Genomic DNA, 27,978 nt, shown 5'->3' with positions numbered 1-27,978 from the left:
CAAAGTAAAGATGGTTCTTCCACCACGAAGAACGCAGGCTGGGCCCCTAACCAAAGATGGCGGATCCAGCATCGGGGCGAGTGCGAACCGCAGTGCACTTGAGGTCGCTCGACCTCGGAGTGCAGGAAACCACCAACGGTGCCCACCTCAAAAATGGCCGCCCCCGTTAAAGCGAGTGGAAGAGCTGCCCACAACCAAGATGGCCGCGGCACTTCACCGGCGACTGGTTCTCAGAGGCGCCAATCCCGACTCCAAGATGGCGGAGCGCCGTCGGCGTGAGGTGAGGTTTGTCTGCGTCACGTGACAGGCAGGACGGGGGTGTGTGTATCCCCGTCGTGTGTCCCGGCGGAAGAGTGAAGGGAGTCGGCTGAAAGGTCGCAGCTGGAGGGAAAGGGAAAACAAAGCGGCGCGGCCTAGCGCTGGAGAACCGGAGACACGCCAGTCACCACGGATACAGCCGGAGCCAACGCGGCGGCCGGGGCGCAGCCACCCTCGCTGCCTCCGCCGCCTCCTCCGCCGAGGATGTCGCGTAGGAAGGTGAGAGAGCGCATACCGAGCCAAACCCCCTTCCCGTCTCCTCTCCTTTAGCTGCATAGACCGTCAGGCTCGAAAACCAGTTAAAAACGTAGGCCTTCAAGCCCCTGCTTCATCTCGCGTCTTGATTGGTCGCCGCTGCCTCCCGCCGCAACTTCTATGGCCATCTTCGCCATCAGTCAAGCGCAGCCCCCACCCTCAACGGTTATTTGTTTCCCTCCACCCTTTCGGTGATTGTTGTGTCCCGCCTCCTCTCGTTGCTCATTGGCTTCGGCGCTGAAATGCCATTGGCTGCTTTCCCTATCACTTCCTACTGGCGCGGTTTTCTTTTCCCCTCCTCCCCCGTCGCTCCTGTTCCCAACGACTTCATACTTGGCTAGGTGCCTTGGGAGCGGGTGTTGAAGTAGCTGCTGATTGGCCGGGCATTCTGGCCTGAATTGGCGTCCACGGGGTCCCGCCCCTCTCTTCTTTCTCCGTTTCCCATTGGGAGACATGGTCGCGTAAAGGTCCTCCTCCTCGCTGTTATGATTGGAGGAGAGGGAAAATGGCACAGAGGGTTCAAAACACAGCAAGCAAGATGGACTGGGCCATGGGGATGGGTAGCAGCCATGGCTATAGTTTTGTGCCTACTTGGGTGTAAATCCCATGGAATTCAATAGGGATTTCTTATAAGTAAATCTTCTTACAATCGGTCTGCATGTATAAAAGGATTGGTCATTCTGGCTGCAAACCCAAGGCGTTTTTTTGCAACTATCTAGTTTTAAGTACAGATAGAATTAGTTTTATTTCAGGAGAGTAGGAATTTTACACATTTTTAGAGGACTTTCCATAGTCTCTTGCAACAAAGGAAGGGAGGCTGCAATGTGAATGACAATTCACCAAGAGGTTTAATAATAGGACATGTTTCGTAGTAGCTGTATCTTGAATTGGGCTGCAGTCTTGGTTTTGAACCATCGAGTCTTTTAAGTTGGGCAAGAACCAAGTTTTGCTACCGTGTACAGATCTAGCTTAAAAGAGGAGATTTCTAGCCCACAGCATGTTAAACATGCAGTTGTTGCTCACAAGGAGCCTGGAAGGCTCAAAGTTCCAATCTTCATATTGCTTTTTAAAATGTATTTCTTTTATGAGACACACACATGCATATACACCATGGGGGTTCAACCGATTCCTACCTGCTTAGAATCAGCGTTGCTGTAGCATCTGGTCCTTCCAGGTTGTTCAGTGATCTCATTAGTCTGTATATTTAAAAGTGCCTGTTTCGCTAAAGGTTCACAGCAACAAAATATAACATTTAGCAGACCAGTTTTGTTACTTGTGCAGATTGTCTTAAAGCAACGAGTAATAACCTCATTTCATGCAAGTGGAAAGGAGGAACAAATATTGGGGGAAAGAAAGCCATGGGGGGAGAGAGAGAGAAAGAGAAAGAGAAAGAGAGAAGGGGTAGGATAACTTACTTTAGGCTTTGGTCCTGACCACATTTGTCTCCAGCTACACCCACCATGCAGCTCCACAATATATTACCCCCAGGTAAATGTGGCCCTCAACAGAAAAAAGGTTGACTGCCCCAGTCATAATCAGAAATGAATTGGGATGGCACCTGCAGCATTCAAAGACCCAGCTTCATATCTGTTTGGAGTGCTATATAAATGAAATCCTCATTCCCTGCAACTCTAGATTATTTTCTTCCCCTTCCCTGGTATCCCTCTTGTGTCACACACATCGTTACAAGTGGGGAAATAGAGTCAGAGGAGAAACAAAAAAATAAGTGCGAGGAATTACAATAGAAATCGGAAAGCATGATGGGGGAATTTGCTCTCATGGTCAAACTTAAGGTCCTGAAAGAATCGTGAGTCAGAGGAGGGCTATTCTTTATGCTTGTTCAGTCCTTCAGTGGAAGCCAAATTGAGATGTTTGCCTTTCCCTGCCGTGTGCTGGCTTGTCTCACATGCTTGAGTCTCTTGTAGAGCCATCTGGTCTGCAGTCCCCCTCTATGCAACACACCTGGTGTCTGCTCCTACTCTGACTGCTGAATATATTGCACCAGCTGTATGTGAGGTGGAGTGCTTTATGCTTGTGTACCTGGATTGTGTACAATCTTCCTTCCTTTCCCACCTACCCCCTACAGGCAGCAATAGAACAGATTTCCCTATCACTGCATTTCTGTCACCTGTTATATTTCTGCCTGCCCTACCCGAACCAGGCAGCAACTCTTGAATGTGTGGGAAGTGGCTGATGGGTGAACGGTCTTTCATCTGTTGCAATGTCGTGATCCTACAAAAAGAGAATTGTTTTGTGACAGGTTCAAAATTGATGCCAATAGTAGCAGACTGTGAGTTCAAGAGCCAAACTCGGCTACTCTTTCCTGCAGAGTAGATAATAGGTTTCCATGCTTGTAGTAAAAGATGCATTGTGCTGGCAAAAAAGGAAAAAAGTTATTGGCTTTAGGCTGGCTATTTAAAAGGAGCAGCAGCTGCTTCTACAAATACAATGTTTGTTTCAGACTTGAGGAAAGCTAGTCTGTGTAGTAGGTTTGGGAACCTGTGGCCCTCCAGATGTTGTTGGAGTATAAATTCCATCCTGCCTAACTGTTGGCTGTGCTGGCCAGGGCTGATGGGCATTGGAGTCCACCTGAAGAGCAACAGGTTTCCCATCCTTGCTGCATAACTTTAAGTGGATTGCTGTGTGTCCCTGGATGAATTGTTCAGCTATAGCTTTTGTTCCCTGGGTTTTGAGATCTCATCCCTGTTTGGTGGCAATTGCAAAAACAGTCTTTTGCTCAGAGTGTGTTGATTCCTGTGATGTGAAGATTGTGGTATACACAAACTGGGTGGAGTTGCCACTTTTTGTCTGGTCCTGTGTCTTTTTAACAACAGAAATCAAGGAGGTGAACCTTTACCACCACTTGTCTTTATGCTAGGAAGAAGAACTGCCTGCACACTTGAGGCTTGCTAATGCAGTGTACCATATCCTCCCCTATTGTGTTGACTGAATGAGTGTGAGACTTGGGTTACAGGCACAATATTCTCCTCAGGCTGAAGACTGTTTTGAAGTTGTGGCCAGCATACAACCGAGCTCATTTCTTCTGATGGGATTCTTCCTGTTGCCTTCTAGACAAAGTTCTGGAGAGTTTGGTTTGACCTATGCAATCCCTCTTGACTGAAATCAGAGATCAGTACCGTCACTGTGTCCCATTGCAATCCCATATACTAAACGAGCACTCACATATAGCTGTATGCACGGTCCGGACAGCAAGAGCACAGAGAGAAATATTCTTGTGGGTGTGTGGAGATTCACCAGTGCTTTAGCCTAAGCGTTTTGTTCCAATCGGTTGTAAGAGGTTTCTGTTTTGGCTTGGTATTTCTGCAAGCACAGTGCGCAATACTTTCAAGTTTACGATATCTATTTTTCTGAAACATTTTAGTTAGTGCTGCTCCTCAAGGAGCAGACCCCAGATAAATGATGCATGTTGCTTATGTGGCTGAGTCTTTGGCCTTTCAGAGGAACGCAGGCAGCAGTTCTGACGGAACCGAAGACTCCGATTTCTCCACGGACCCAGAGCATACAGACAGTTCAGAAAGTGACGGGACGCCACGCCAGTCTGCGCGTGTGACTCGCTCTTCCGCCAGGCTCAGCCAGAGCTCCCAAGGTAGAGCGTTTGAATGTTTGGTCTTAAGCCTTATTCTAAATGGCATGAGCTGTATAATAAGCTGGTGTCTCCCCACCCCACTCCATATGCAGGCACAGCCAAAATCTTAATTGGAGACATGCTAGCTTTAGTCCCACCCACCTCTGAAGCCCTGTAAGTCATTGCATGTTCTGCATTAGCCACCTTGTGGACCTGCAACAGGTCAGTCTGTAAGAGAATGATCTCTAAATAATAACGCCTTTAAAACGAGTTTGAGCATCAAGTTGAGGATATTGATGGGTCAATAATTAGGATTCTGTCTCCCTGGAGGATTTCCAGACTTTTGTTTGGTGTATGCAAAGAAGCAGCAAGGAGAGGCATTGCAAATGTTGGGTATTCCAGTATTTTTCCTATATTCCAGAGAGAGGCTCTGAGATCAGATCTGAGTTGGGATTTGAACCCAGGATCCGCTCGCTCACATCCGTAACTTATACTGGCTCTCATATACTCAATATCTGAACTTGGACGTGGAGTAGTATCAGAAAGAAGCTCATTTATTACCTTGCTGTTCTTTGCTCCTTAACTTGTGCTTTTGAAAATCCTGGCTATATTAAAATTCTTAAATCTTCAGAACGTATATTGATGTTGGGAAGGCAGTCTGCACTGTGTCCTTCCATGCAGGGGGCAGATATTTTTGCAGTGTGAGTGTTGCAGATGGTTTCTCCCAGTGAAACACTTGTGTGTGTGTTTCCCCACTTCCTTACCTCCCCATCCTCTTAAAACTAGATTCCAGCCCGGTTCGCAACCCACCATCGTTTGGAGCAGAGGAGCCTGTTTATTCCACCCGGAGGGTAACCCGTAGCCAGCAGCAACCCACACCCGTGACTCCCAAGAAATATCCCCTTCGACAGACCCGCTCATCAGGATCTGAAACGGAGCAAGTGGTTGACTTTTCAGATAGAGGTTTGTAAATGGCTGGGCAGGATGTAGAGTGGCTAAAACTGGCACAGATCATGCTGAATTTCTTTATACCATGTTCTTCATCGGATTTCTTTAGAACTTTGATGACTTCTAGGTTAGGTTGAGGGGCAGTAGCTTAGCCAAGGCTGCTTTCGAAATACTAGTTGCTGTGTTGATCCCAAAGAGACTGAAAGCACAGCTGAGATGATGCCCAGTTGAAATCGCCTTTTATCTGCGTCTCTGATTTCTTTCTCCATCTCAAGATGGAGTTTTGGTCAGGAAAGCAACAATACATTTCCTGGTACAGTACAGTCATACCTCGGGTTACAGCCGCTTCTGGATGCGTTTTTTTGGGTTACGCACCCGCCGAAACCCGGAAGTACCGGAACAGGTTACTTCCGGGGTTTTGGCAGTCGCGCATGCGCAGAAGTGCCGCTGCGGATTGCGAACATGCATCCTGCAGGGACCACATTCACAACCTGAGCGTCCACTGAACAGTGGTACCTCGGGTTAAGTACTTAATTCGTTCCGGAGGTCCGTTCTTAACCTGAAACTGTTCTTAACCTGAGGTGCCATTTTAGCTAATGGGGCCTCTTGCTGCCGCCACACCACTGGAGCACGATTTCTGTTCTCATCCTGAAGCAAAGTTCTTAACCTGAGGTAATATTTCTGGGTTAGCGGAGTCTGTAACCTGAAGCGTATGTAACCCGAGGTACCACTGTATTGCTTTTTTAGGCCTGGCATTTTGACCTATAAGGGATTCTGGGGAGGAAACCCACCCCACCCCCAGTTTATTGGGCTCTGCTCACTTTTGTAACGTTGTGACTCTACACAGACACTAAAAACGCCGCTGACCACGATGAGTCGCCACCCCGCACGCCGACTGGGAACGCCCCGTCTTCCGAGTCCGACATCGACATCTCCAGCCCCAACATGTCTCACGATGAGAGTATCGCCAAGGATATGTCCATGAAGGATTCGGGGAGTGACCTGTCCCATCGTCCCAAACGCCGCCGATTCCACGAGAGCTACAACTTCAACATGAAATGCCCGACACCCGGCTGCAATTCATTAGGTACGGTGGAACCTTCCATGATCTGAGATTTCCTTAGCGGACTCCCCTCTTGCCCAAATCCCCCACGTGCCCTTTCTTGTTACCAGCCCTAAGGCGTGTTCCTTTGGCTCTCCACAGGACACCTGACGGGAAAACACGAGCGGCATTTTTCCATATCTGGATGCCCACTGTATCATAACCTTTCAGCGGACGAATGCAAGGTAATTTATTCTCTTGGAAAATGAGTTTGTGGCAGTGGAAAGAGATCAGTCAGGAGGAATGGCATGGGGAGAGGGGAGAATTACAGCACAGTTCATCCCACCCACCGTCTCTCCTCTTTTCAGTGCTGCTTTGCAGGAGAGAAGCGGTGCTCAGTGTTTGGACACACAGCATGGCCATGTAATGTGCAGCACAGCCTTTGCCAACTTGCTGACCTTCAGATGTTTTGGATTACCATTTCTATCAGCGGTGCTGGCTGGATCTGATGAGAGCTGTAGTCAAAACCATCTGAAGAGCACCAGGTTGTCAAAGACTGGTGCAGTTCCTCTCCTCTGAGTGTTGTGATTTGTGACACAGAAACAAACACGGGGACAAAATTCTCACGGGAAGCACGCTATTTGAAGCATACGTAGGAATTTCTGTTCTCAGGCTTGTCCAAAAATCCAGCAAGCCTATGATTTGAGTTTTAAAATGGTTATTTGAAACTTGAATCGAACCCTTCGTTTGTAGGCTTTGGGTGAGTCTATATGTTGGTATTCAAAATTTCAGTTTACAAATTTCCTTTTTGTTTTGCTTTTCCAAGAAAGTTAACATTTTAAAAAAAATTAGTATGCTGTTGAACACCAGCTGTTTGCAGCAAATGTCTCTGTGTGTGATATTCAAAGCACATGACTAAGATTATTTACTAGGGACTCTGGTAGTAACTGCTGAAATGAACTTGAGGTGGTAAAATGGGGCAGGGAGAGGTGATCAGATTTTCTCATATTGAATGCGAGTGTAGGAATTAGTTAAATTATTCTTTGTTTTGTAAAATTATATCCTACATCTTCAGCCACCATGGTTTCCGGGGCAGAAGACAATGCAAAAATACAACAATGAAATCTAAAAATCCACCTGTAATTTGGGGCAGAAATTCCTGATGGAGCTGCGTAGCTTGAAGTTGGGCTTGAGCCCTGCCACTTCTCTTTTGAAACATCAAACCTTGTTTGGTCAATTGTGAATTGAGGGCTTATGGTTCCTTGGATGTTCCTTTCCTGCATGCAAACCTCAGAGATGCCTGGGCTCAGGGCCAACAGTACCTTAACTCCCTCATATTGTGGTTTTGGTTGGACTGTTCTTACATTATCTGAGCAAGAATTCGCATGGCGTGAGAAGGGAAGGATTGATATGATCTCTCTCTGGATTTCAAGGTGAGAGCGCAGAGCCGCGATAAACAAGTTGAGGACAGAATGCTGTCTCACCGACAAGATGATAACAACAGGCATGCTACCAGACATCAGGTACTCCCATCTTACATTTTTTACTTTTGCACCTTTAACAGGTATGCACTGGCTTTGACACCCCAACAGGACCATCTTTTTTCTAGTGATCATTGACATCTCAGTTTCAGAGGACAGTTAAAAAACTAAAAAAAAAACCAAGAATCAAAAGCAATTTTGTGTGGAAATTCTGTCTGAACCTGTGTCTACTTAACTTGCTGACCGCATTTTCTGAGTAATCTAAAACTTGTGTGGAGGAACTTTCCATTCTTCAGTTTTACCAGGAAAAGAATAAATGCGTTAGTTTCTAAAACAGTTAAATATAACTTGCCCTGTGATAACTTGAGAAGAATTCATGATTTGTGCCTTGTTCGCGGGATGTGGTTCTTTAGATTGAGTTTACTCTGTGTATGTTCATCCTTCAGCAGTAGCAATAGATATGTGTGAAACCCCACCAAGATCTATGGGTATAGGGCAGTATACAAATTTAATAAATAATAATACAGTGGTACCTCAGGTTACAAACACTTCGGGTTACAGACTCTGCTAACCCGGAAGTAGTACCTGGGGTTAAGAACTTTACCTCAGGATGAGAACAGAAATCGTGCGCTGGTGGCACGGCGGCAGCAGGAGGCCCCATTAGCTAAGTGGTGCTTCAGGTTAAGAATGGTTTCAGGTTAAGAACGGACCTCCAGAACAAATTAAGTTCGTAAGCCGAGATACCACTGTAATATGTTTTGTATCCTTTCAAATGCCATACACTTCACTGAAGGCAGTTCTCACAGTCATCTTGTATGTTGCCAAGTGAGGGACATGTAAATAATCCCTGATATTTTTCAAGCACAGTCCCAAGTATACAAGGCTCCTGGTTTGATACCATCTTGCTATACCAGGATGAAACACATATAATACAATGCAGTGTGGCAAGAGTCCTGTTCTGCCATCCAGCAATAGTGCCCAATGATCAGGCTCATGTTGGTTTGCAAGGGATGGTCTGGACTGTTTGACATGGATGTGCAATAGACGAGCGTCTAACTCCCGCAAAAGCATACAGTGGTACCTCGGGTTTAAGAACTTAATTTGTTCTGGAGGTCCGTTCTTAACCTGAAACTGTTCTTAACCTGAGGTGCCACTTTAGCTAGCGGGAGCAAAGTATACGCTTGTGCCATATTGCATATGCGACATTCCGTGTCAGAAAGGTGTGGCCTATAGCCCAGAGTTGGGGAACCTGTGGCCCTCCAGGTTGTTGCTGGACTCCAGCTCCCGTCAGCCCCAACAAGCACAGCTTGATGGTCAGGAATGATGGGAGTTGTAGTCCAGCAACAGCTGGAGGGGCCACCCAGGCTTCCCATCTCTGTTGCTGCAGATTAAGCAATAGTTGGCCTGCTTTGGGGTCAGAGGGCTCAGGCTCCCGGGCAGGTTGTCTCTTCCTATGCATGTCCTGTGTTTGTCATCCCCTGTGTAGGCACCAACTGAAAGACAGCTAAGGTACAAAGAGAAAGTAGCGGAGATGAGGAAGAAGAGGAATGCTGGGCTGACTAAGGAGCAGAAGGAAAAGTACATGGTACAGAAGCTTTCTCTCTCTCTCTCTCTGAGGAGTGTGTGTTTGGCAGAATCAGGCCACCCTTAATGTCATGGCGTATTTCACACCCTGCATACATGGAATAGTTAATTTCTAACTGCATCTGATCCCAAGATTCTAGGTCATAGTGCTATAGAACCAAAACGAAGAATAGACAGCCATCAGCTAAACACTCCTCCAGTTATTTCGATTCGGTTTGTGAATTCCAGCCTTGCTGCCTTCCATCCCTTCTTGCATGCAGGCCTTTGTGTCCTTTGGCCCTGCGTGAGGCCATAGTTGGAAGGGGGGGGCTTATAGCCCACCCAGCCCAGCCCCCTGTGCGATGTAGAAAATTAAGTGCTGGAGCAACCCCATCCGATTCCTGCCCAGCTTCTGCATTGACAGCCTCCAATAAGGGAGAGGCCACTGCCTCTTTAGGTAATTGGTTACCTTCCTAAACTGCTCTTACCATTAGGATATTTCTCTTAATGTTCAATCAACATTTATCCTCTAAATCCACTGGACTTAGTCCTGCCCTTTTGGACAGCAGAGAACAAGCCTCCACCCTCTTCTGTTGAACAGCCTTTCAAGCAATTGAAGAGAGCTTCCGTAGATTTTCCCTCTATTCTTCCCTGCCCCCCAGGTTAAACATAGTTCCTTCAACCTCCCCTCGTAGGAGTTGTGTTTTGTACTATATCTGTTGCCTCCCGGTCCAGCCGCTCCACTGAGCGGGGAGCCTGTAGCCCTCCAGACATTGCGGAACTACAACTCCCATCAGCCTCTGCCAGCAGAGCCAGTGGTCGGGAATGATGGAAGCTGTAGTCCCAACAACACAGAGGAGGGCTGCCCCTTATCCACAGGCTTCTTAAAATGTGGTACCTAGAACTGGATACAGTACAGTGGTACCTTGGTTCTCAAATGGCTTGGCTCTGAAAGAAATTGGCTCCCAAACGCCGCAAACCTGGAAGAAAGTGTTCCTGTTTGCAAAGCTGAACGTCCGACACAGCTTCCGCTTGAGTGCAGGAAGCTCCTGCAGCCAATCAGAAGCCGCGCCTTAGTTTTCAAACTGTTTTGGGAGTCGAACAGACTCCCGGAACGGATTGAGTTCGACAACCAAGGTACTACTGTATATGCTTCATCTCTATATTGACTCCTTGCTTCTGCACTCACAACAGCCCACAACTCTTCTTGTCCTTATAAGCAATCCTGCATGAAGCTTTCCAGGCTCCCTCAGCCTTCTACTTCCCTCAGAGCAGGAGCCAGTATAATTTCACTATCCAGCAAGAAAGGGCAGAGAGGGGAGGATGAGGGGATCCACTTTCCCCAGGACAGGCAAACTATTTCTAAGAGATTATTTCTGCTGTTTATTATAGGAGCACCGGCAAACCTACGGCAACACCAGAGAGCCCCTTCTAGAGAATCTGACCAGTGAGTACGACCTCGAGTTATTCCGACGAGCGCAAGCAAGAGCCTCTGAGGATCTGGTAAGAGGACTGGGCTGGGTAAGATACACATCCTTCCACCTTCTAGGCTTGAAGTAAAACCATTTGTACTCTTATTTTTGTACTAAGCTGAGTGTGAATCGCTTGTGACTCCGTTTAGACAGAATCAAACATCTGAGCAAGGGGTGGGGAGAAGTGAGCAAAAAGAAGAAGTATCTTGGCGTATCTTCAGAGTCTAGAGATGGGCGTCAGCAGTTGTGTATAAATAAATGGTCTCCTTCCTCAGAAGGGCTCAGAAATTCAACAATATGCATTGCATGGAGGGAGAAAACAGGGTACGGAGAATCTGAGGCAACTGTTACTGGAGGCATTTGGCAGTAGGCCCTCACCAATCACGGCAGCTGCGAGGGGAGGACAGTTGGGCAGGGGGTAGAAGCTGAATCAGCAGAATGGACAGAGCTGTGTGGTGTAGAGAATCTTGGTGGTCTCTCTTGGTTCCTGAGCCTGCGGAGGATTGGAAAAGCAATGATGGATCTTTAACTAGGTCTAGGTTGTGGGTTTCTGACTCCTCAGTTCTGAGAACAAGGTATTTGAGGAGCTGTATGTGGATTTTTTGTCTTCTGAGTTACTGTTACTACACATGTGCTCAGTATTCTGAGCTTGGCTCAGCCCACTGGTCCCAATCTTTCAGTTGCTGTTTTTCCTGGGAATCAGAGCTCTTGACCCCACTTTTGTTTGTGGGGATGGGGACCGCAAGCAAGTGCCTCTCCCATTGTTACCAGACTTAACCTTGAAGAAATGAGGAGAGGGTCTGTGTTTCCAAGTGCGGGACATGCCTTGCCTCTCCGTTCATTGACGCTTTTAGATTAATGTGAACTGAAGGCTAAGTGTATTGATGGCAGAACAGCAGAAGGAGATAAAGGAGCACTGTGGAACCATTCACATAGCAGGATGAAAGAAGATTGCCAGCTTCTCATCTGCTGTGCATCTGCTTATATTTTTAGAGTGTATCTATTGCCCTTCAGGAAACACTTCAAGACAACTTACAAATAAAACCGTTTTTAAACATATAGAGGTACAGCAGGCCATTTCTTGGAAGCTGGACCGCTTCTGTCTGCTGTGGCCTTGATCAAGGTAAACTACGGTCACTCCCCTATTCTTATCTTCTTAGTGTCTTTTCTCCACCCCAAAATTTGGCCCTTTCTCGGATGTTTCCACTGCAAACCATTCACTAGATCAGTTAAGGTTTGCTTTTCTTTTTTATCATATCTTTCTTTACAGTGGTACATTGGTTTAAGAACAGCTTAGTTTATGAACAACTTGGATTAAGGACGCTGCAAACCCGGAAGTAGGTGTTTTGGTTTGTAAACTTTGCCTTGGAAGCAGGACATGTTCTGCTTCCTGTTGAGCGTAAATTGAGTCCCCCGCTGCTATGGGAAAGCACGCTTTGGTTTAAGAACGTTTTGGTTTAAGAATGGATTTCCGGAATGGATTAAGTTCATAAACCAAGGTACCACTGTATTTGCAATTTAGATCACTCATAAACAGTGATTCGTACACAGCTGATTTTGTTTTTTGTTTTTACACTCTCCCCACCAGCATCAAATATCTATTTAGTTTTCCCTCCTTGTTGGAGGGGGGCAGGTGAATTCTATGTCTTTGACCAGGGTTTCGAGCTTTTTTTGGACTACGACTCCCATCATCCCTGACCACTGGACCTGTTAGCTAGGGATGATGGGAGTTGTAGTCTCAAAACAGCTGGACACCCAAGTTTGGGAAACCCTGTCTTGGATGAAGGGCAGTTATTAAAGACATTGCAGTTGCAGTTGGAGGGAGCCTAATGCAGTGTAAGAGCTCCGACAAACGTCACATAATGTTTTGCATTGGCCCCTTTTTAGATTTGTGATGAAACAATCAAAGCATATTTCCCAATGAGACCAACCTCTCAAACCGTTTTCTTTTTTCTAAACAAATAATAATTAAGAAAATGCTAACAAAGGGCACATTTTAAAAAATGACAACGAAGAAGCGTGCGGAAAGTGGACCGATCAATTGTGTGGGAAAGCTCCGGCAGCAGAACAAGTTTTTTTAACCTGCCGATGGCAGCAGAACGTGGATTCGGTCGGACCGGGGCTATGTCAGCTGAATGGCAGTTTCGCTGTAGATGCACTGGTCCTGCCAAAGGACCTCCAGAGAGAAAATGCCTAGAGAGAAAAGACGATGCTTTTGAAACCTCACTGCCTATCTGGAGATGCAGGTTTTAGGTTGCTTGAGGCTTAAGCTACGTCTTAAGCGGAGTTGCATCATTCTGCTTCTTTCTCAAACTCAAAGCAGGCTGGGGTGGGAGACTGTGGCTGAGCAGACATTCAGGTGGGAATATGCACCCTTTCCCTCCTGGTCCTTTCCCAGCTCAAAACCTCCCTCCCCAAGCTTCTTTTCCACTTGAAGAGGATGGGGTGGCTCCTTCCCACCTCCCCAGAGTGAAAAAGCAGCTTGAGTACAGCAATTTTGAGCTGCAAGACGACGAGAGCGCCATGGGTTAAGCAGGCTCTCTTGGCCTGCCCGTTTTCTGCTCAGAGCAGACCAAGCTGCTTAAGGTTTAAATAGAAAAGAAAAAAAGCCTGGAGGAAAGAATTGCAGAACTACATGTGCCATAATCTTTGGAAGCCAAGATATGCAGACGTATATGCCCAGCCTCACTGTTTCTGAGCCAGCATTTCTTGGCCCTTCTGTTGGGATGTGGATGGCTGTGTTGACGTGCCCCCGAGGACCGGCGCTGAAAAGTGTGAGAAGATGAAACAGCTTCGTAAGTGTTCTCGTTTGGAAGAAGTGCCACTTTCTTTCTGCGGTGACAGTTACACTGAGCGCAGGCCTCCACCTCGCTGTCTTTCGCTGCGTAAGGAGGTGCCAGACTTCCGAAAGCAGTTGCCGGAGGTGCAGTCTGCATCTCTTTGGTTTCCCAGCTTAGAGAGTGCCAGAAGCCCTGGGGCAAGAGAATGGATCCTTTTTCATGTTTGATTGAAGCTCATTTGATGCTTTCCTTGTGATATGACCCTTCAGGCCCATGCTTCTCCCCCAAAAGATTAGGGAGAGACTTCTGGCAAACATAGATCAAAGCATACACAGCAAATCAAAAGGGGCAAGTACACCGTGGTTGGCAATCCAGCGTGGCTTATCTTGGGGTTCTGCTGAGAGTGGACCACCACTTCCAGAATAATGCTTTGGTACTTTTGTTAAGTCACGTGGAAGTGCTGAGCCCCCTGTTCCATGTGGCCATGGTGGCTTTGAGAACAGCACTTTCTTCAGATTTGTGTTGGGAGTTAATCTGAAAAAGACTGCAAGCTGCAGAGACCTCCAGGCTTTCTGCATTGTTCAGGTCTTGGGGAGGGGAGCTTATTAACTGGCCTTCCAGATTTCCCGTCTCCAACGGCTAACTGATCAGAGCTGCACAGCAGGTCAGGTTAGCCACCGTGATGCCAGGGAGCCATGATTTACCACCAACTTCCTCCCCACAACCCCAGTCCTCAAGCCTCAGCAGGAATGCAGCGTTAAAAGCCACACATATGCCAGCTCACCTCTGCTGCTGTGCCCCCATCTTGTTCACAACAAGAGAGGAAGAAAATACACACAGGCTTCGGAAATGAAAGGCAAGCGGGCAGTGTCTCCAGATTTTTCTCAGGACTTCTGAAAACCCGGCCCAGGATGTAAAGCACAGAGTCCGTGTGGTCCAGGGCAGAGGGAAATCACAGAGCCCCAATAGCTGCTTGTTGACCACGCCTTCACCCGCTTGTGCCCTCCTGCATCCTCAAGGAATCCTGCCTCCATTGAATGCCATTCAGGGGAATGTGGGTGGTACCTGGGTTTACGAACTTAATCCATTCCGTAAGTCCATTCTTAAACCGAAGCGTTCTCAACCAAGGCCTGCTTTCTCATAGAAAATAATGGAAAATGGATCTAGACAATGCAAAACAACCCCTAAAACAGCAATTTAATATGAACTTTACTATCTAACACAGGCATAGGCAAACTTGGCCCTCCAGATGTTTTGAGACTACAATTCCCATCATCCCTGACCACTGGGTCCTGTTAGCTAGGGATGATGGGAGTTGTAGTCCCAAAACATCTGGAGAGTCGAGTTTGCCTATGCCTGATCTAACGAGACCATTGATCCATAAAATGAAAGCAATAATCAATGTACTGTACTATAAAATAAATAAAACAGTATAGTAGATTAAATAAATTAAAATTACTTTTTTTTCTTATGTGCACTGATGATAGTCACTGTTTGGATGGGGGGCTTTTATCCATTTCTGCAGTCACACAATCAACCAGTAGCTGAACTGGGTTCCACACAGTCACAAAAACAAGTCACAGAAGCGAAGTCACAAGTCAGTCCCATAAAACAAAGAACAAGTCGCAGTAAAAAAAATGAAAAAGCCACACAAACAAAAATGCAAAAAAATAATAATAGCAAAATCGAAAGCTCCAAATATCGCCTCTGTGTTGCGTGGGTGCTTGGTACTCAACAGCTGACAGACTCAACAGGAAGCCTCTGATTAGCAGCGGGGGACTCAATTCACAAACAGAAGACACTCAACAGGAAGCGGAACATGTTCTGCTTCCAAGGCAAAGTTCACAAACCAAAACATCTACTTCCGGGTTTGCAGCGCTCTTATTCCAAGTTGTTCATAAACTAAGCTGTTCTAAAACCAAGGTACCTCTGTACATGGGACACAGAACCTGCAAATACAGAGAAGCGTGAAGACATTGAGTGAACACTGAATAGAGCTCTTTGAATTGTTATTTTTTTAACTTGCCAAAAGACTCCTATAAGACCCCCAAACACACTGGGAAATTTTATACCGTGAGAACATTTTAAATCCTTACCACAGGGATGGGCTGGAGTGTGTCCTGGGACTCTGATGATACTTGTTGTTTGCCTGGCTGTAGGATGATGATGATGATGATAATGATGATAATGATTATTTGGTATATAAGCCGCCCACCAGACTGGGTTACCCTGCCACTCTGAGGGGCTCCCAACAAACTAAAACACAACAAATCAAACATTAAAAAGTCTGTATAGAGGGAGGGGTGAATGTGAAAAAACCTTCACTACTGCACAAAGGTGAAAATGACATGTTTTGCTCTGTCTGCATTTGCTTCTGGTCTCATCCCCCCATGATCATGTGATCCCAGAAGGTTGTTCAGAAGGGAATGGCCATCTGCCATGGATGCTTTAGCTGAGATTAACAGGGGGTTGGACTAGATGACCCTTGGGTCCCTTCCAGCATTCTATGAATGTTGCCCTCAGGCTGAAGACAATTCCCTCCACAGCTGTTCTCAAGGCACCATGGTGAGGAAGAGGAGACAGAGGCTGCGGCTGCTGTCCTCTACTAGACACCTTCACATTGAATTTACACACATGGGCTTGATCCAGCCTAAATTAGCTTGCCGTCCTATGTGCACTAAACTGGGGTTAATTCCCATTGAAATCATTGGGGCTGAATAGACATGGCCAGGGTGTGAACTTGAATGCCTTTCAAATCATTGGATCCAGCTAGTCTTGACTTTTAAGTTCCATGGATTTGAAAGCGCAGTTAACTTGGGAAGCATCCAGACCGTAGTTGGCCAATTCCGTACAGTATTTCACAAGCTGCAGAGTTCAGTTTCCTAACAGTTTCAGTTTTCTGTTTGCAGCAAGTTTGTAGACCTTAAGGCTAAATAAAGAGAGACTTGAATGTGGGTGGGGCAATTTGCATTTCCAAAGATCGGAGTGGGGCTTTGATGCTTTTTATAGCTCTGCCGCTCCCTGCGATTAGTGAAACAAACTGCAAAATAAGCAACTCTGCATAAATTTCCTTAATCTGTGCTATCACTTATACAAAACTCAGTTCTTCCCGATACTGGAGTTTGTTTTGATTGCAGAGGAGTTTTTGGGGTGGGTGGGAATGTTTTCTCTTTTCACATGGGCCTAGCATAGATCGTACGAATAAATAGCATGGTGAACTGTTTCTTTTTTAAAATAATTTTGATTCCCCTTTTCTCTCAATAGGAAAAGCTGCGACTTCAGGGCCAGATCACAGAAGGGAGCAACATGATCAAGACGATTGCTTTTGGCCGCTATGAGCTGGACACATGGTACCATTCTCCCTACCCAGAGGAGTATGCGCGACTGGGGCGCCTCTACATGTGCGAGTTCTGCCTCAAATACATGAAGAGCCAGACGATACTACGCAGGCACATGGTAAGCGTTGGGCACACCGCCTTTTTATTGGCTGAGCAGAAAATGTGTAGCTGCTTCTGCTGCTATGTTATTGTGCCCCCTAGTAAGTATCTCGTTCTTCCCCTCGCGATTCTCTCTTCCGCCTCTTTGTGCTTCTGATGCCGTTGGCCACACTAGGCGACCGTGCTAATGCTTGTGCAATGCTCTCCGTAGGCGAAATGTGTCTGGAAGCATCCTCCGGGCGACGAAATTTACCGTAAAGGCTCCATTTCGGTGTTTGAAGTCGATGGGAAAAAGAACAAGGTAACATACTTACCGTATTTTTCGCTCTATAGGGCGCACCTGAGCAAAGGACGCACCTAGTTTTTAGAGGAGGAAAACAAGTAAAAAATATTTTGAATCAAATCAGTGTCAGGGCTGAAGGGGGAAGCCCGGGGTTTCCCCATAAAGCCCCGGCATCACCAAGCTAGAAGAGCGAGACGCTGCGCAGCGCTCCGTCTCTCTGTTCTGGCTTCAGGGACAGCCTTTCAAGCCTGCGGAGGCTTTGCGCAGCTGACCCCGAAGCCTTTGGAGCGCAGCACAAGGTCCCGCTGTGCTCCAAAGGCTTCAGGGATAGCCACCTGAAGCCTTTGGAGTGCAGCGGGACCTCGCGCTGTGCTCCAAAGGCTTCGGGTTCCTTTCGCTGAAGCCAGGAGAGTCTTGCTTTCGCGGCTTCAGCGAAAGGAACCCGAAGCCTTTGGAGCACAGCGCGAGGTACTGCTGTGCTCCAAAGGCTTCAGGCGGCTATCTCTGAAGCCTGGAGAGTGAGAGGAGTCGGTGCGCACCGACCCCTCTCACTCTCCAGGCTTCAGCGAAAGCAACGTGTAGCCTCCGAAGCATGGAGGGAGTGCTCCTTCTGCACTTTGGAGGCTTTGCGTTGCTTTCGCTGAAGCCAAGGAGCCTGCATTCGCTCCATAGGACGCACAAACATTTCCCCTTCATTTTTGGAGGGGGAAAAGTGTGTCCTATAGAGCGAAAAATACGGTAACTGGAGTTGGTTTCGGAGGAGGAGGATAGGCAGGCTGCCCAGCTGGCTCCCCTTGAAGTCTGTTGCCCCAACCTGTCCCAGCTCTCTTTGAAAAATGCTAAGGCTCTCATTAGGACCAGTGCCAAGGGTTGGCATTACTGGGCATCTGGCAAGAGGTCATACCCTAGCAGGGGCCCATTGACAAGAGCCCTGGGACCTGCTGCAGGAGGGTGTCCTATAGAGGATGTCTTGCCCTAAGACCTTCCAAAACCTGGATATGGTACCGGTCATTACCGTATTTTTCGCTCTATAACACGCACCAGACCATAACACGCACGTAGTTTTTAGAGGAGGAAAACAAGAAAAAAAATATTCTAAACGAAATAGTGGATATATTATTTTTGTGGTTCATGCTGTGGCCACAGACATGTGATCTGACAGTGAGTTTGGAGTAGCCCAGGTCAAAAATCCTGAGGATCCATGTGGATCCATGCTTTGTAACCACAGAGGAGGGAAGGAAGGGGAACCATGGATCCTCTGCTCACGACTGCAGCAGATCCCCCCTGCCGCCCGCAGGCATTCGCTCCATAACACGCACAGACATTTCCCCTTCCTTTCTAGGAGGAAAAAAGTGAGTGTTATGGTGCAAAAAATACGGTATATTGGTCTAACTCCATTGCCTTTGAGGGTATTAGACAGGTAGTCTTGCCTGGCTTACTAGTGTCCACAGAACTCCAGCATTATTTATTATTATTATTATTTATTTATTTATTTATTTATTTATTTATTTATTTATTTATTTATTTATTTTATTTACTAAATGTATATGCTTGTGCATGCTTGAAGCAGACGTTCTCTCAGACTACCACAGTTTCTTTAAATAATTATATGCCACCCATTGACTAGGTTGCCCCAGGCACTCTGGATGACTCCCAACAGAATATTAAAAACACAAACATCAAACATTACAAACATCCCTTTACAGGGCAGCCTTCAGTTATCTTCTAAAGGTTATATAGTTACTCCTTGACATCTGATGGGAGGGCGTTCCACAGGGCAGTCACCACTACCGAGAAGCCCCTCTGTCTGGTTCACTGCAACCTCACTTCTCACAATGAGGGAACCGGCAGAAGGCCCTCAGAGCTGCACCTCAGTGTCTGGGCTGAATGATGGGGGTGGAGATGCTTCTTCAGGTCTGCAGGTCAGAGGCTGCTTAGGGCTTCAAAGGTCAGCACCAACACTTTGAATTGTGCTTGGAAGCATACTGGGACCAGTGCCAGAAAACCAGAGAGGGGCCACTCACAGCTTCAGAGAAGTAGATTTGGCCAAAGAGATTTTTCAGGATTTGGGGGCAGTGAGAGTGGTGCCTAGAATTGGCCACCTCTTCCCAACACATCCTTGACATGCCTTCTGATTCTTCCAGATCTACTGTCAGAACCTCTGCCTTCTGGCAAAGCTCTTTTTGGACCACAAGACCCTGTATTACGATGTGGAGCCCTTCCTCTTCTACGTCATGACGGAAGCCGACAACACCGGCTGTCACCTGATAGGCTATTTCTCCAAGGTCGGTGGCAGCTTCTCGAGCTCTGCTCCACAACCAGGGCACTGGCCACGACTTAGGCATTAAATCAGAACGACGGGCCTGCTCTGGAGAGGGGGTTCAAAGGCTGGGCACTGAATCTGTAAGAGTTGGTTCGTGAAATATAGTTAACAGTGGAAAGCAAGCTTATAGTCCAAAGACAAATCAAAGCCAGGCTGCTTCCTGGAATCTTATTCAGGCTTTGTTACAAGTGCAAACTTCTGGTGCCAAACAGAGCCAGTTATTCTTGGTATTCATGAGGCTCCTCCACCCCACTTATAGTTGCATGTGCAAACACCTGCTTCCAGTAACATTCATAAGAGTTGGGTTTCGGTGGTATATTACTCAGAAATCAGGGCTTTGAATGTGCTCTTGCATTGTGTGGCAGGGAGCACCACACACACACCCCGTCTTAGATCCACAGTGGGATCAGTTCTGACTATAAATCTGCTGAGATTTCTTGAAAAGACTGTTGGGTGGGTGGTGGTTCTGCTCATTGGTTTGCTGGCTTAGAATTGGATCAACATCAGGTTTGTGGACTGAATCTTCATCTTTTAAACCAGTGGTGGCCAAACTTGGCCCTCCAGCTGTTTTGGGACCACAGTTCCCATCATCCCTGACCACTGGTCCTGTTAGCTAGGGATGATGGGAGTTGTAGTCCAAAAACAGCTGGAGGGCCAAGTTTGGCCACCACTCTTTTAAACAGAGAAGGTGACTTCTAGCCTGCTCCTCAGTAAGGGCTTGTTAGCCCAGGCAGCCAAACTCCATCTCAATCTTAGTCTCTGTTTGTTGACAGAGGAATATTGTAAGTCTAGGTGTGATGTGAGGATAAATGAAGGCCTGGTGTGGGCTCTGTTGGTTACTTTACATTTGACCTGAATTCCCAGATATAGTGCTTTGTCATGCTGATCAAAATAGAGCACAGGAACAATTTGAATTTCACTTTCTCTGGCAGTGTGAGAGGCCATTTTCCAAAACGGCAGTTAGAACTATTGATTCTGTTAATACTTTGGTCTCTGACACGTGCAGCATGGCCACTAGGAGTGCTAAATCAAAAAACTTTAATAGTTTGCCATTAGAAGTGCAGCACTTTCAAGTTTTTGCCTCGTGCATTTTTACATGATAGGTTGGTAAAATCACCATTTTGGTACAGTTTTAGTAAAGGATTAAACAAACAAAATCTGTAAGAGAAATGGACTGTTTTGCCCAACTCTCAATTTGTGCAGGTTTTGAACACAGCACCCTGAGCAATAGAGACGATGCTTGTCTAAAATTCAAGGGGAGGGAGTTCGAAAGAGTAGAGGCCACCACACTAAAGTCCCAATTTGTATATCCTATGGAACAGACCTCCTAATAAGATGGTATCTGCAGGATGCCCTCTCATAAAGTGTGCAGTGATAGATTGGGCATAAGAAGGGGTAAGACAGTCTTTTAGGTACAGTGGTACCTCGGGTTACATACGCTTCGGGTTACATACGCTTCAGGTTACAGACTCTGCTAACCCAGAAATAGTTCTTCAGGTTAAGAACTTTGCTTCAGGATGAGAACAGAAATTGTGCTCCCGCGGTGTGGCAGCAGCAGGAGGCCCCATTAGCTAAAGTGGTGCTTCAGGTTAAGAACAGTTTCAAGTTAAGTATGGACCTCTGGAACGAATTAAGTTCTTAACCCGAGGTACCACTGTATCCTGGTCCCAAGCTGTACAGGGCTTTGTAGAAGCACCTCGAACCTAGCTCAGTAGTCTTTTGTGCATCCTGTTACAGGTATTAAGGATGAAGTTGAATGTTACGATCACTCACTTCCTTTTCCAGTTTGGCATTTCCCCTCACAAATAGTTTGGAATCTACTCATCGCCCAGGCAGACATTTGGGAGAAACAGCCGCCACAGCCAAACAAGGCCAATTCAAGTTGTCTCTGAATGAGCTAATATCAAAAGAGCTTTCGCTGGCATTTCCAAGACCTGAGGGGAATTGATGTTTGAGAAATGCAGGCCCAAAGCCGGGGTAGAGAATCTGTTTCAGCCCGTGGGTCACATTCCCTAGCAGGTAGGACAAGAGGGTGGAGCCAAAGATGTTGCTTTTGTATAGTAGACTGCATCCAGACCATACAGAAGACCGCTTTCTTCACCCACACCTGTCCATCTAGGTCGGGCATCCCCAAACTCAGCGCTCCAGCTGTTTTCGGACTACAACTCCCATCATCCCTAGCTAACAGGACCAGTAGTCAGGGATGATGGGAATTGTAGTCCCCAAATAGCTGGAGGGCCGAGTTTGGGGATGCCTGATCTAGGCAAGCAAGAGACATTGTCACCATTCAAGGACGCATTCCAGTCAAACAAAACCGTTCAGAGAGGGTGCAGAGCAGGACCAGTGAGGAGTGTGGCCTGGGAAGAGTCTTGAAGACCCCATAGAGAGGCCTTGAAGGTCACATTGAACTCCTGGTCCCGAGGTTCCCCATCCCTGGTCTCAAGGCTCCTTGGGTGTCCAGGACTAGCTTTGTGATTCTTTGCATTGCAGCCATTCTGTTTTGATCAGCTTGCAAAAGCCATGCATTTGAACTTTTGCCACGATGTGATCAGTTCTTGTCAAACATGACCCTTCGCGGCTATACTGTTTACTTCCAGGAGAAGAACTCATTCCTCAACTACAACGTTTCCTGTATCCTGACGATGCCTCAGTACATGAGGCAGGGTTACGGCAAAATGCTCATCGACTTCAGTAAGTGTGGACGGACACATGATTTTGTTCTTAATCCAATGCTTACATACTGCCACAAATCAGATGGTTTCATAGCCTCAAATGTGACACAGAGCAGTTGAGGGGTTTTTTAACGCAACATTCTTCTCAATTGTGAAAAAAAGGTCACCCCGAAATGAAAGTTGGAATCGCTGTATATGTAATGTTACTACTCATAAGTATTAGCACTTTTAAAAACCTTATGGAACTGTTTAGGACTTTTACAGCTGTCTGGAACTTCCTGAAACTGTATTGGAGAATCACTGGAAGCAGGAGCCATCCGTACTCCAGATACCAAGAAGTAATCAATGCGCAATCAAAGCGATGCGGAAACTTTACGGTGCTTGCGGCAGAAACAAAACAAACTGCAACCTTGGTTTATTCTAAGCAATAAGAAGTAATGCATAATGTACATTATGTGGCGCAGCAGCAGCAGGAGGCCCCATTAGCTAAAGTGGTGCTTCAGGTTAAGAACAGTTTCAGGTTAAGAACAGACCTCCAGAACGAATTAAGTTCTTAACCTGAGGTACCACTGTATTATAATATATGCTATGCATATTACATAATGCATTATAAAGTTGCATATACAAAAATCAATTTATTGATTTTGGGGGGACCTTTTTTCAAGAGTTTTGGAAATGAAAGTTCATTCCTTTGTTTTTAGGTAAAAGTTCATCTAACTAATCTTAATGGAACATGAGGTTGTAAAAAAGTTATTACCCTAGTGGCTGTATGATCAGGGTCTCAGGGCTGTTAAGAGGTAAATAAACGTGGTAGCTGCTTTCTTAGCAATCACCATCTTTCCATAACAAACCCTTTTGGTCGAGGGCCTGTTAGCTTGGAAGTAAAATTTGGCCACCTCCAAAATAAGGTCGCTTCTGCATGTTTCAGAGGTGCTTCATCTTTGCAGTAGCACAAGCTTTTGTGATGTTAAAAGAAAATAACTTTTTAAAAAAGACTTTAAAACGAAACTGCCTGACAGGGAGCCAAGAGCTTTTGACAGCAGCTAGGGGATGGTTGACCACTTGATTCAGGTTCCAGACAGTCTGCTTTGTTCTCTTTCAACAGGCTATTTACTCTCCAAAGTGGAAGAAAAGGTTGGCTCCCCAGAAAGGCCCCTCTCAGACCTGGGCCTTATTAGCTACCGTAGTTACTGGAAGGAAGTTCTTCTCCGCTATCTGCATAACTTTCAAGGCAAAGAGATCTCCATTAAAGGTGGGTTCTAGATGTTCCTCCCCAGTGCATCAGTAGCAAACAGCACCTTTTTAAAACGACAACAGCAACAACCCTTCTAGTCCAGGGGTCGGAAGTTTTACTGGCCCACGAGCCACTCCTGAACCAAGCCGCCTGCTCAGCAAGTTCCCCACACGCAGTGTGGTGCAGGGACTTGCTGAGCGGCGCAGGAAATTGCGTCTGCGCGCGCGCACACACACACACACACATAATAATAATAATAATAATAATAATAATAATAATAATAATAATTTATTTGTACCCCGCCCATCTGGCTGGGTTTCCCCAGCCACTCTGGGCGTCTTCCACAGAGACCAAAAATACACTAAAATGACACACATTAAAAACTTCCCTGAACAGGGCTGCTTTAAGATGTCTTCTGAATGTCAGGTAGTTGTTTATCGCTTTGATATCTGATGGGAGGGCGTTCCACAGGGCGGGCGCCACTACTGAGAAGGCCCTCTGCCTGGTTCCCTGTAGCTTTGCTTCTCGCAATGAGGGAACCGCCAGAAGGCCCTCGGCGCTGGACCTCAGCATCTGGGCAGAACGATTGGGGTGGAGACGCTCCTTCATACCGGAAGTTGCTTCTGCGTATGCCCAGACGCCGAAAATCGCTTCTGCGCAGAAGCGATTTTCGGCGACTGGGCATGCGCAGAAAAGATTTCTGGCACCACAGACATGTGCAGATGCAATTTCCAGCACCGCACTGTGCCGGTCCAGCCCACAGGCGATCTCTGTGGGAGTGATCTGGCCCATGGCCGGTAAGCCTTGCCGACCCCTGTTCTAGTCTTTCTTCCCCCAAACTGAAATGTAATTTCTCCCACCTTTGCTCCTCGAATGCCAAAGGAGCAATGTGGGGTGCTGAACCCCTGTTTACATTCCCCTGTATACTGAGATTCTGCTAGCCTTGCTCTTCTGCTTCCTACCTACCTTTCTCAGCCATCATTCTCTGGGATCTTGTCTGGAGTCGTGGAAGACATTCAGTCCTGATGCTTCCTTGCATTTAAAGCTGGAGTTGGCAGGAGACAGCGAGAGCTCTCTTGGTGGTTTGTCCCATATATCCCCCTTGCCCCCAAGCCCCTCAGTAAAACACACTTTCTTCTCTGTTTCAGAAATCAGCCAGGAGACAGCCGTCAACCCTGTTGACATTGTTAGCACTCTGCAAGCGCTTCAGATGCTCAAGTATTGGAAGGGCAAACACCTAGTCTTAAAGAGGCAGGTAAGTTGTGGGGCTAATACCTGCGAGAGAGGTATCTACCTCTCTTGGGTCGCTGTGTTTCTCTCAAGAGATTTCTAAGAAAAGCATGACTCTTCCGCCCGAGATTTGCTGTGAACGAAAAGCAGAGAGTCCAGCTTAGCGCAGAAACCTATGGCAGGATTGTTTTGTGCATGTAACCAGTCTGTGGCGAGAAATTGCTATGTTTACAGTGGTGTCCAAACTTTTTTCCAAGAGGGCCAGATTTGATGAAGTGAAGGGCCGTGAGGCCCACCATAGGGCCAACTAAAGTTGTTGACTTTTTTAGGGTTTAAGTTGTTGAGGTTTTTGTAGGATTTTACCCCAGGAAATAAACTGCCACAGGGGCCGGATTAAACCGACCAGCGGGCCGGATTAGGCCCCTGAAACAGACTTTGGACATGCCTGGTTTAAGGCTAGGGATGGCTACCAGGAAAAGTGGATGTGTGTAGCTTCCCTGTTTCTTGACACCCCACCCACAGAGTCTCTCTTTCCTTTCCTGCCTCTGTATTTCTACTCATGATGGTTGCTACTGCTCCAGTTCCAGCTGCCGTGGTTCTTGACAACGTCAGACATGCGCCCAGTTGGTCACAACAAAGCTGCTTTTATGGAGTAGAAAAGCCAGGGCAGTTTAAAAGAACAAAGTACAGACAGACCGCAGGAATGAGGTTCCAGTGAGCCAGTGTTTCTCCAGCTTGGGTCCCCAGCTATTGCTGGACTACAATTCCCATCATCCCCCAGCTAGCAGGACAAGTGGTCAGGGATGATGGGAGTTGTAGTCCAACAAGAGCTGGGGACCCAAATTTGAGAAACACTGTATTAAGGGAACCCTCTTGTGGCTCCCGTTGCATGCTCCCTCTGCACTGCGTCTCTCATTTACCTTTCAGGAGACGTTCAGGTTGTTTCACCCATCAGTCTCTTGTCTACAGTGTCACTTGAAGTGCCTTAGACTAGAGTCAACTCACCTGGTAGCCACAGGTGATAAGGAATTGCATGTCGATGAGTGATGAGCCTGCAGAATGGGAGGTGCAACACTACATCCTTTTTCTGCACCAAGCAGGATACTAGAGAAGACACGGGGCCCTTTCACTCCTTTGTCACCCTCCAGGAGGCTACTAATATTTTTTGGGCAAGCTGGCGAGTTTTGTGGGCTTAGGCTGCAAACCTAACCCTGTCTACTTAGGAGTAAGGCTCCCTGAATTCCAGTGGGACCTACTGCTGAGTAGACGTAGTTAGTATTTGTAAGCCTCACTTGTTCAGTGCAAGGCTTACTCCCCAGTAACTGTGGCTAGGGTTGCAGCCTCAAATGTTTAATTGCTCCTTAGCTAGCACACAGAAATCCTGTCTGCTAAGCAAAATCACCTCCTTGCTACATTCGTGATGGGGCTCGGCAAACATCGGGTTAAGACGATAACCAGAATGTGGAGAGATCAACGAAATCAGCCTTCTTCCTTCGTTAAGTCTTCTCTATCTTCTTCTCCTTCCATCTCTAGTCTCTCTAGCATAGCATTAAAACACCCAGATATTTCAGGCTCCTGCAATCCCCTCTAAAACATTAAGCCTGAAACCCCCCAGTGACGAGATTTGACCTGCAGAAAACGCAATACACAAGCAGGAAAGGTCCAGCAGATTCTCAAAAATGGAGTTCCACGTTTGCAGGATGGAAACTGAAGTTACTACACGGCAGTTACATAGAAAGAGAGTTTCCCTAGTATGGAAGCCCTGGCTGATTAAGCTGGGTCATTTTGCAGCACAAAACTACTACTGTGTTTGTTTCCTTGAATTTAGGGGCATCCTTATCAATGCTTGACGTAGCTCTACCTTGTTAGCAGCTTCCCCCAGACTTTTAACCTGCGCCTTCCCTTTTTCTCCCCCTCTCCCTTCAGGATCTTATCGACGAATGGATAGCCAAAGAGGCCAAGCGGTCTAACAGCAATAAAAGCATGGATCCCAGCTGTTTGAAATGGACCCCTCCTAAGGGCACTTAATTTGACCAACCTCTCTGAGAAGTGTGGACACCTCCTCGCCGCCGACCACCACCACCACCACCATAGCCCCCTTTCCTTTTCCAGCATTAGGAACTGCCTTTGGGATCGCAGATTTGTGACTTGCTGTTGGTACCAACCCTCCCCGCCCCTCTTTCACATGCCTTCAGGATGTTTCTCTTCTCCCCGGGACCGTTTTGAACCAGGTCCTTCCTCCGCACGGCAAGGTCGGAAAGATCAGAACGGATACAGTGTTAATGTGGCCCCGGGAAGGGGCAGTAAGATCTTCCAGCGCACCGTTGCAACTTGCCGCTCCGTGAACCACAAGGCCCTAGTCCATAAGATGGTGTCGTAACTTGTAATTTCTTAGTTGTTTCAGCCTCCTGCTTCCATGCAGCCTTGAAGGGCCTGGTCGGCACCTGCTGTGAGGTGGTAAAGGTACTGCATGATACGGAGGGCTGTACTGTTTCAGATTGCAAGTGTGGAGTACCGCGATTCCCCATTCAAAGAATTCCCTTTCAGTAGAAAACCAGCAGTGACAGGGATAAAGATTCTAGCAGGCTCTCTATCTCCTGTCCTAGTTTTCTAACCACAGGGGGGTTTTTTATACAAAGGAGAGCGTTCGAAATCAATTATCTCCCATCAGTCATATGAAATTTTGGCCCAGTCCATTCTACCCGACGTTCCCACCCCCCTCTTATTCTCCTGCACCTTTGGATCCGGCCTAAAGGTGGGTTTGCAGGACCATCCCCCTCCCCATCACGCTGCAAGTGGAAATGATCAGACACCCCCTTGGGCTCCTTCGAGACCATTTCTCATACCCGTTTGCAAGTCTGAGCGCTAACTGGATATTGCCCACCAAGCGTGTGCAAACAGCAGTTGTTTCTTCCTTCCCAGCAGGCCAGGAAATCTCCGGGAGGCTCTGACTGAATGTGGGGACGCCCTTTGGCTGCTTCCCCTTCCCTTCCCTCCAAAAGTTTGAACGTTAAGGCCCTGCTGCTATCTCTGTGGGCCACACAGCTGAGTCCCCGGTGGGGGAAAGCGGCCTAACGGAAAAAAAGCACCACTTCCCTCATTCCTGCAGTAGTTGTGCCCTTGCCCAGTGTCGCCTAACATGGAACTCCTTGCTCCTCCTCACAGCTGCTTTTGAGTGCTCTGACCACAAACCCTTCTGAAGAGCCAGCTATAACTGTTCCTTTGCAGGAGGAGAAATGGCAGGACCAGCAGCCCTTACCATCCCCCTTGTCCTGGTGCCTCCTCACCGCTTCCGGCCTTTTTTGTCCTTTGAGCTTCCGCCCGCTCCGAAAGAAACCCGCACCTAACAGGCCA

General features: G+C 47.1%; 1 protein-coding gene across 3 annotated transcripts; it reads left to right on the top strand.

The window, feature by feature from the left end:
• KAT7 (lysine acetyltransferase 7) lies at window positions 1-27,978 on the top strand. Of its 3 annotated transcripts, none has more exons than XM_053363169.1 (15): window positions 1-537; window positions 4,033-4,180; window positions 4,946-5,122; window positions 5,955-6,194; window positions 6,312-6,394; window positions 7,583-7,672; window positions 9,117-9,215; window positions 10,586-10,714; window positions 16,710-16,901; window positions 17,094-17,183; window positions 19,310-19,450; window positions 22,086-22,179; window positions 23,266-23,412; window positions 24,543-24,649; window positions 26,551-27,978. In XM_053363169.1, exons 1-15 carry the CDS (start codon window positions 523-525, stop codon window positions 26,650-26,652), a joined length of 1,854 nt encoding a protein of 617 aa, XP_053219144.1. In that variant the 5' UTR covers window positions 1-522; the 3' UTR covers window positions 26,653-27,978. The 3 variants fall into 3 exon arrangements, with proteins under 3 accessions (XP_053219144.1, XP_053219147.1, XP_053219146.1); XM_053363171.1 differs by having other exon boundaries at window positions 16-537; window positions 10,586-10,696; XM_053363172.1 differs by lacking the exons at window positions 22,086-22,179; window positions 23,266-23,412; window positions 24,543-24,649; window positions 26,551-27,978 and adding an exon at window positions 21,979-22,079 and having other exon boundaries at window positions 6-537.

This window comes from Podarcis raffonei, chromosome 13 (assembly GCF_027172205.1).
Source record: "Podarcis raffonei isolate rPodRaf1 chromosome 13, rPodRaf1.pri, whole genome shotgun sequence".
NCBI lineage: Eukaryota > Metazoa > Chordata > Lepidosauria > Squamata > Lacertidae > Podarcis > Podarcis raffonei.
This window is presented reverse-complemented; position numbering and strand designations above follow the sequence as displayed.

Coding starts and splice junctions, on each gene's coding strand:
- KAT7 (XM_053363169.1), top strand. Junction 19,451..22,085: donor TGATAGGCTATTTCTCCAAG/GTCGGTGGCAGC, acceptor GTTTACTTCCAG/GAGAAGAACTCATTCCTCAA. Junction 23,413..24,542: donor CAAAGAGATCTCCATTAAAG/GTGGGTTCTAGA, acceptor TCTCTGTTTCAG/AAATCAGCCAGGAGACAGCC.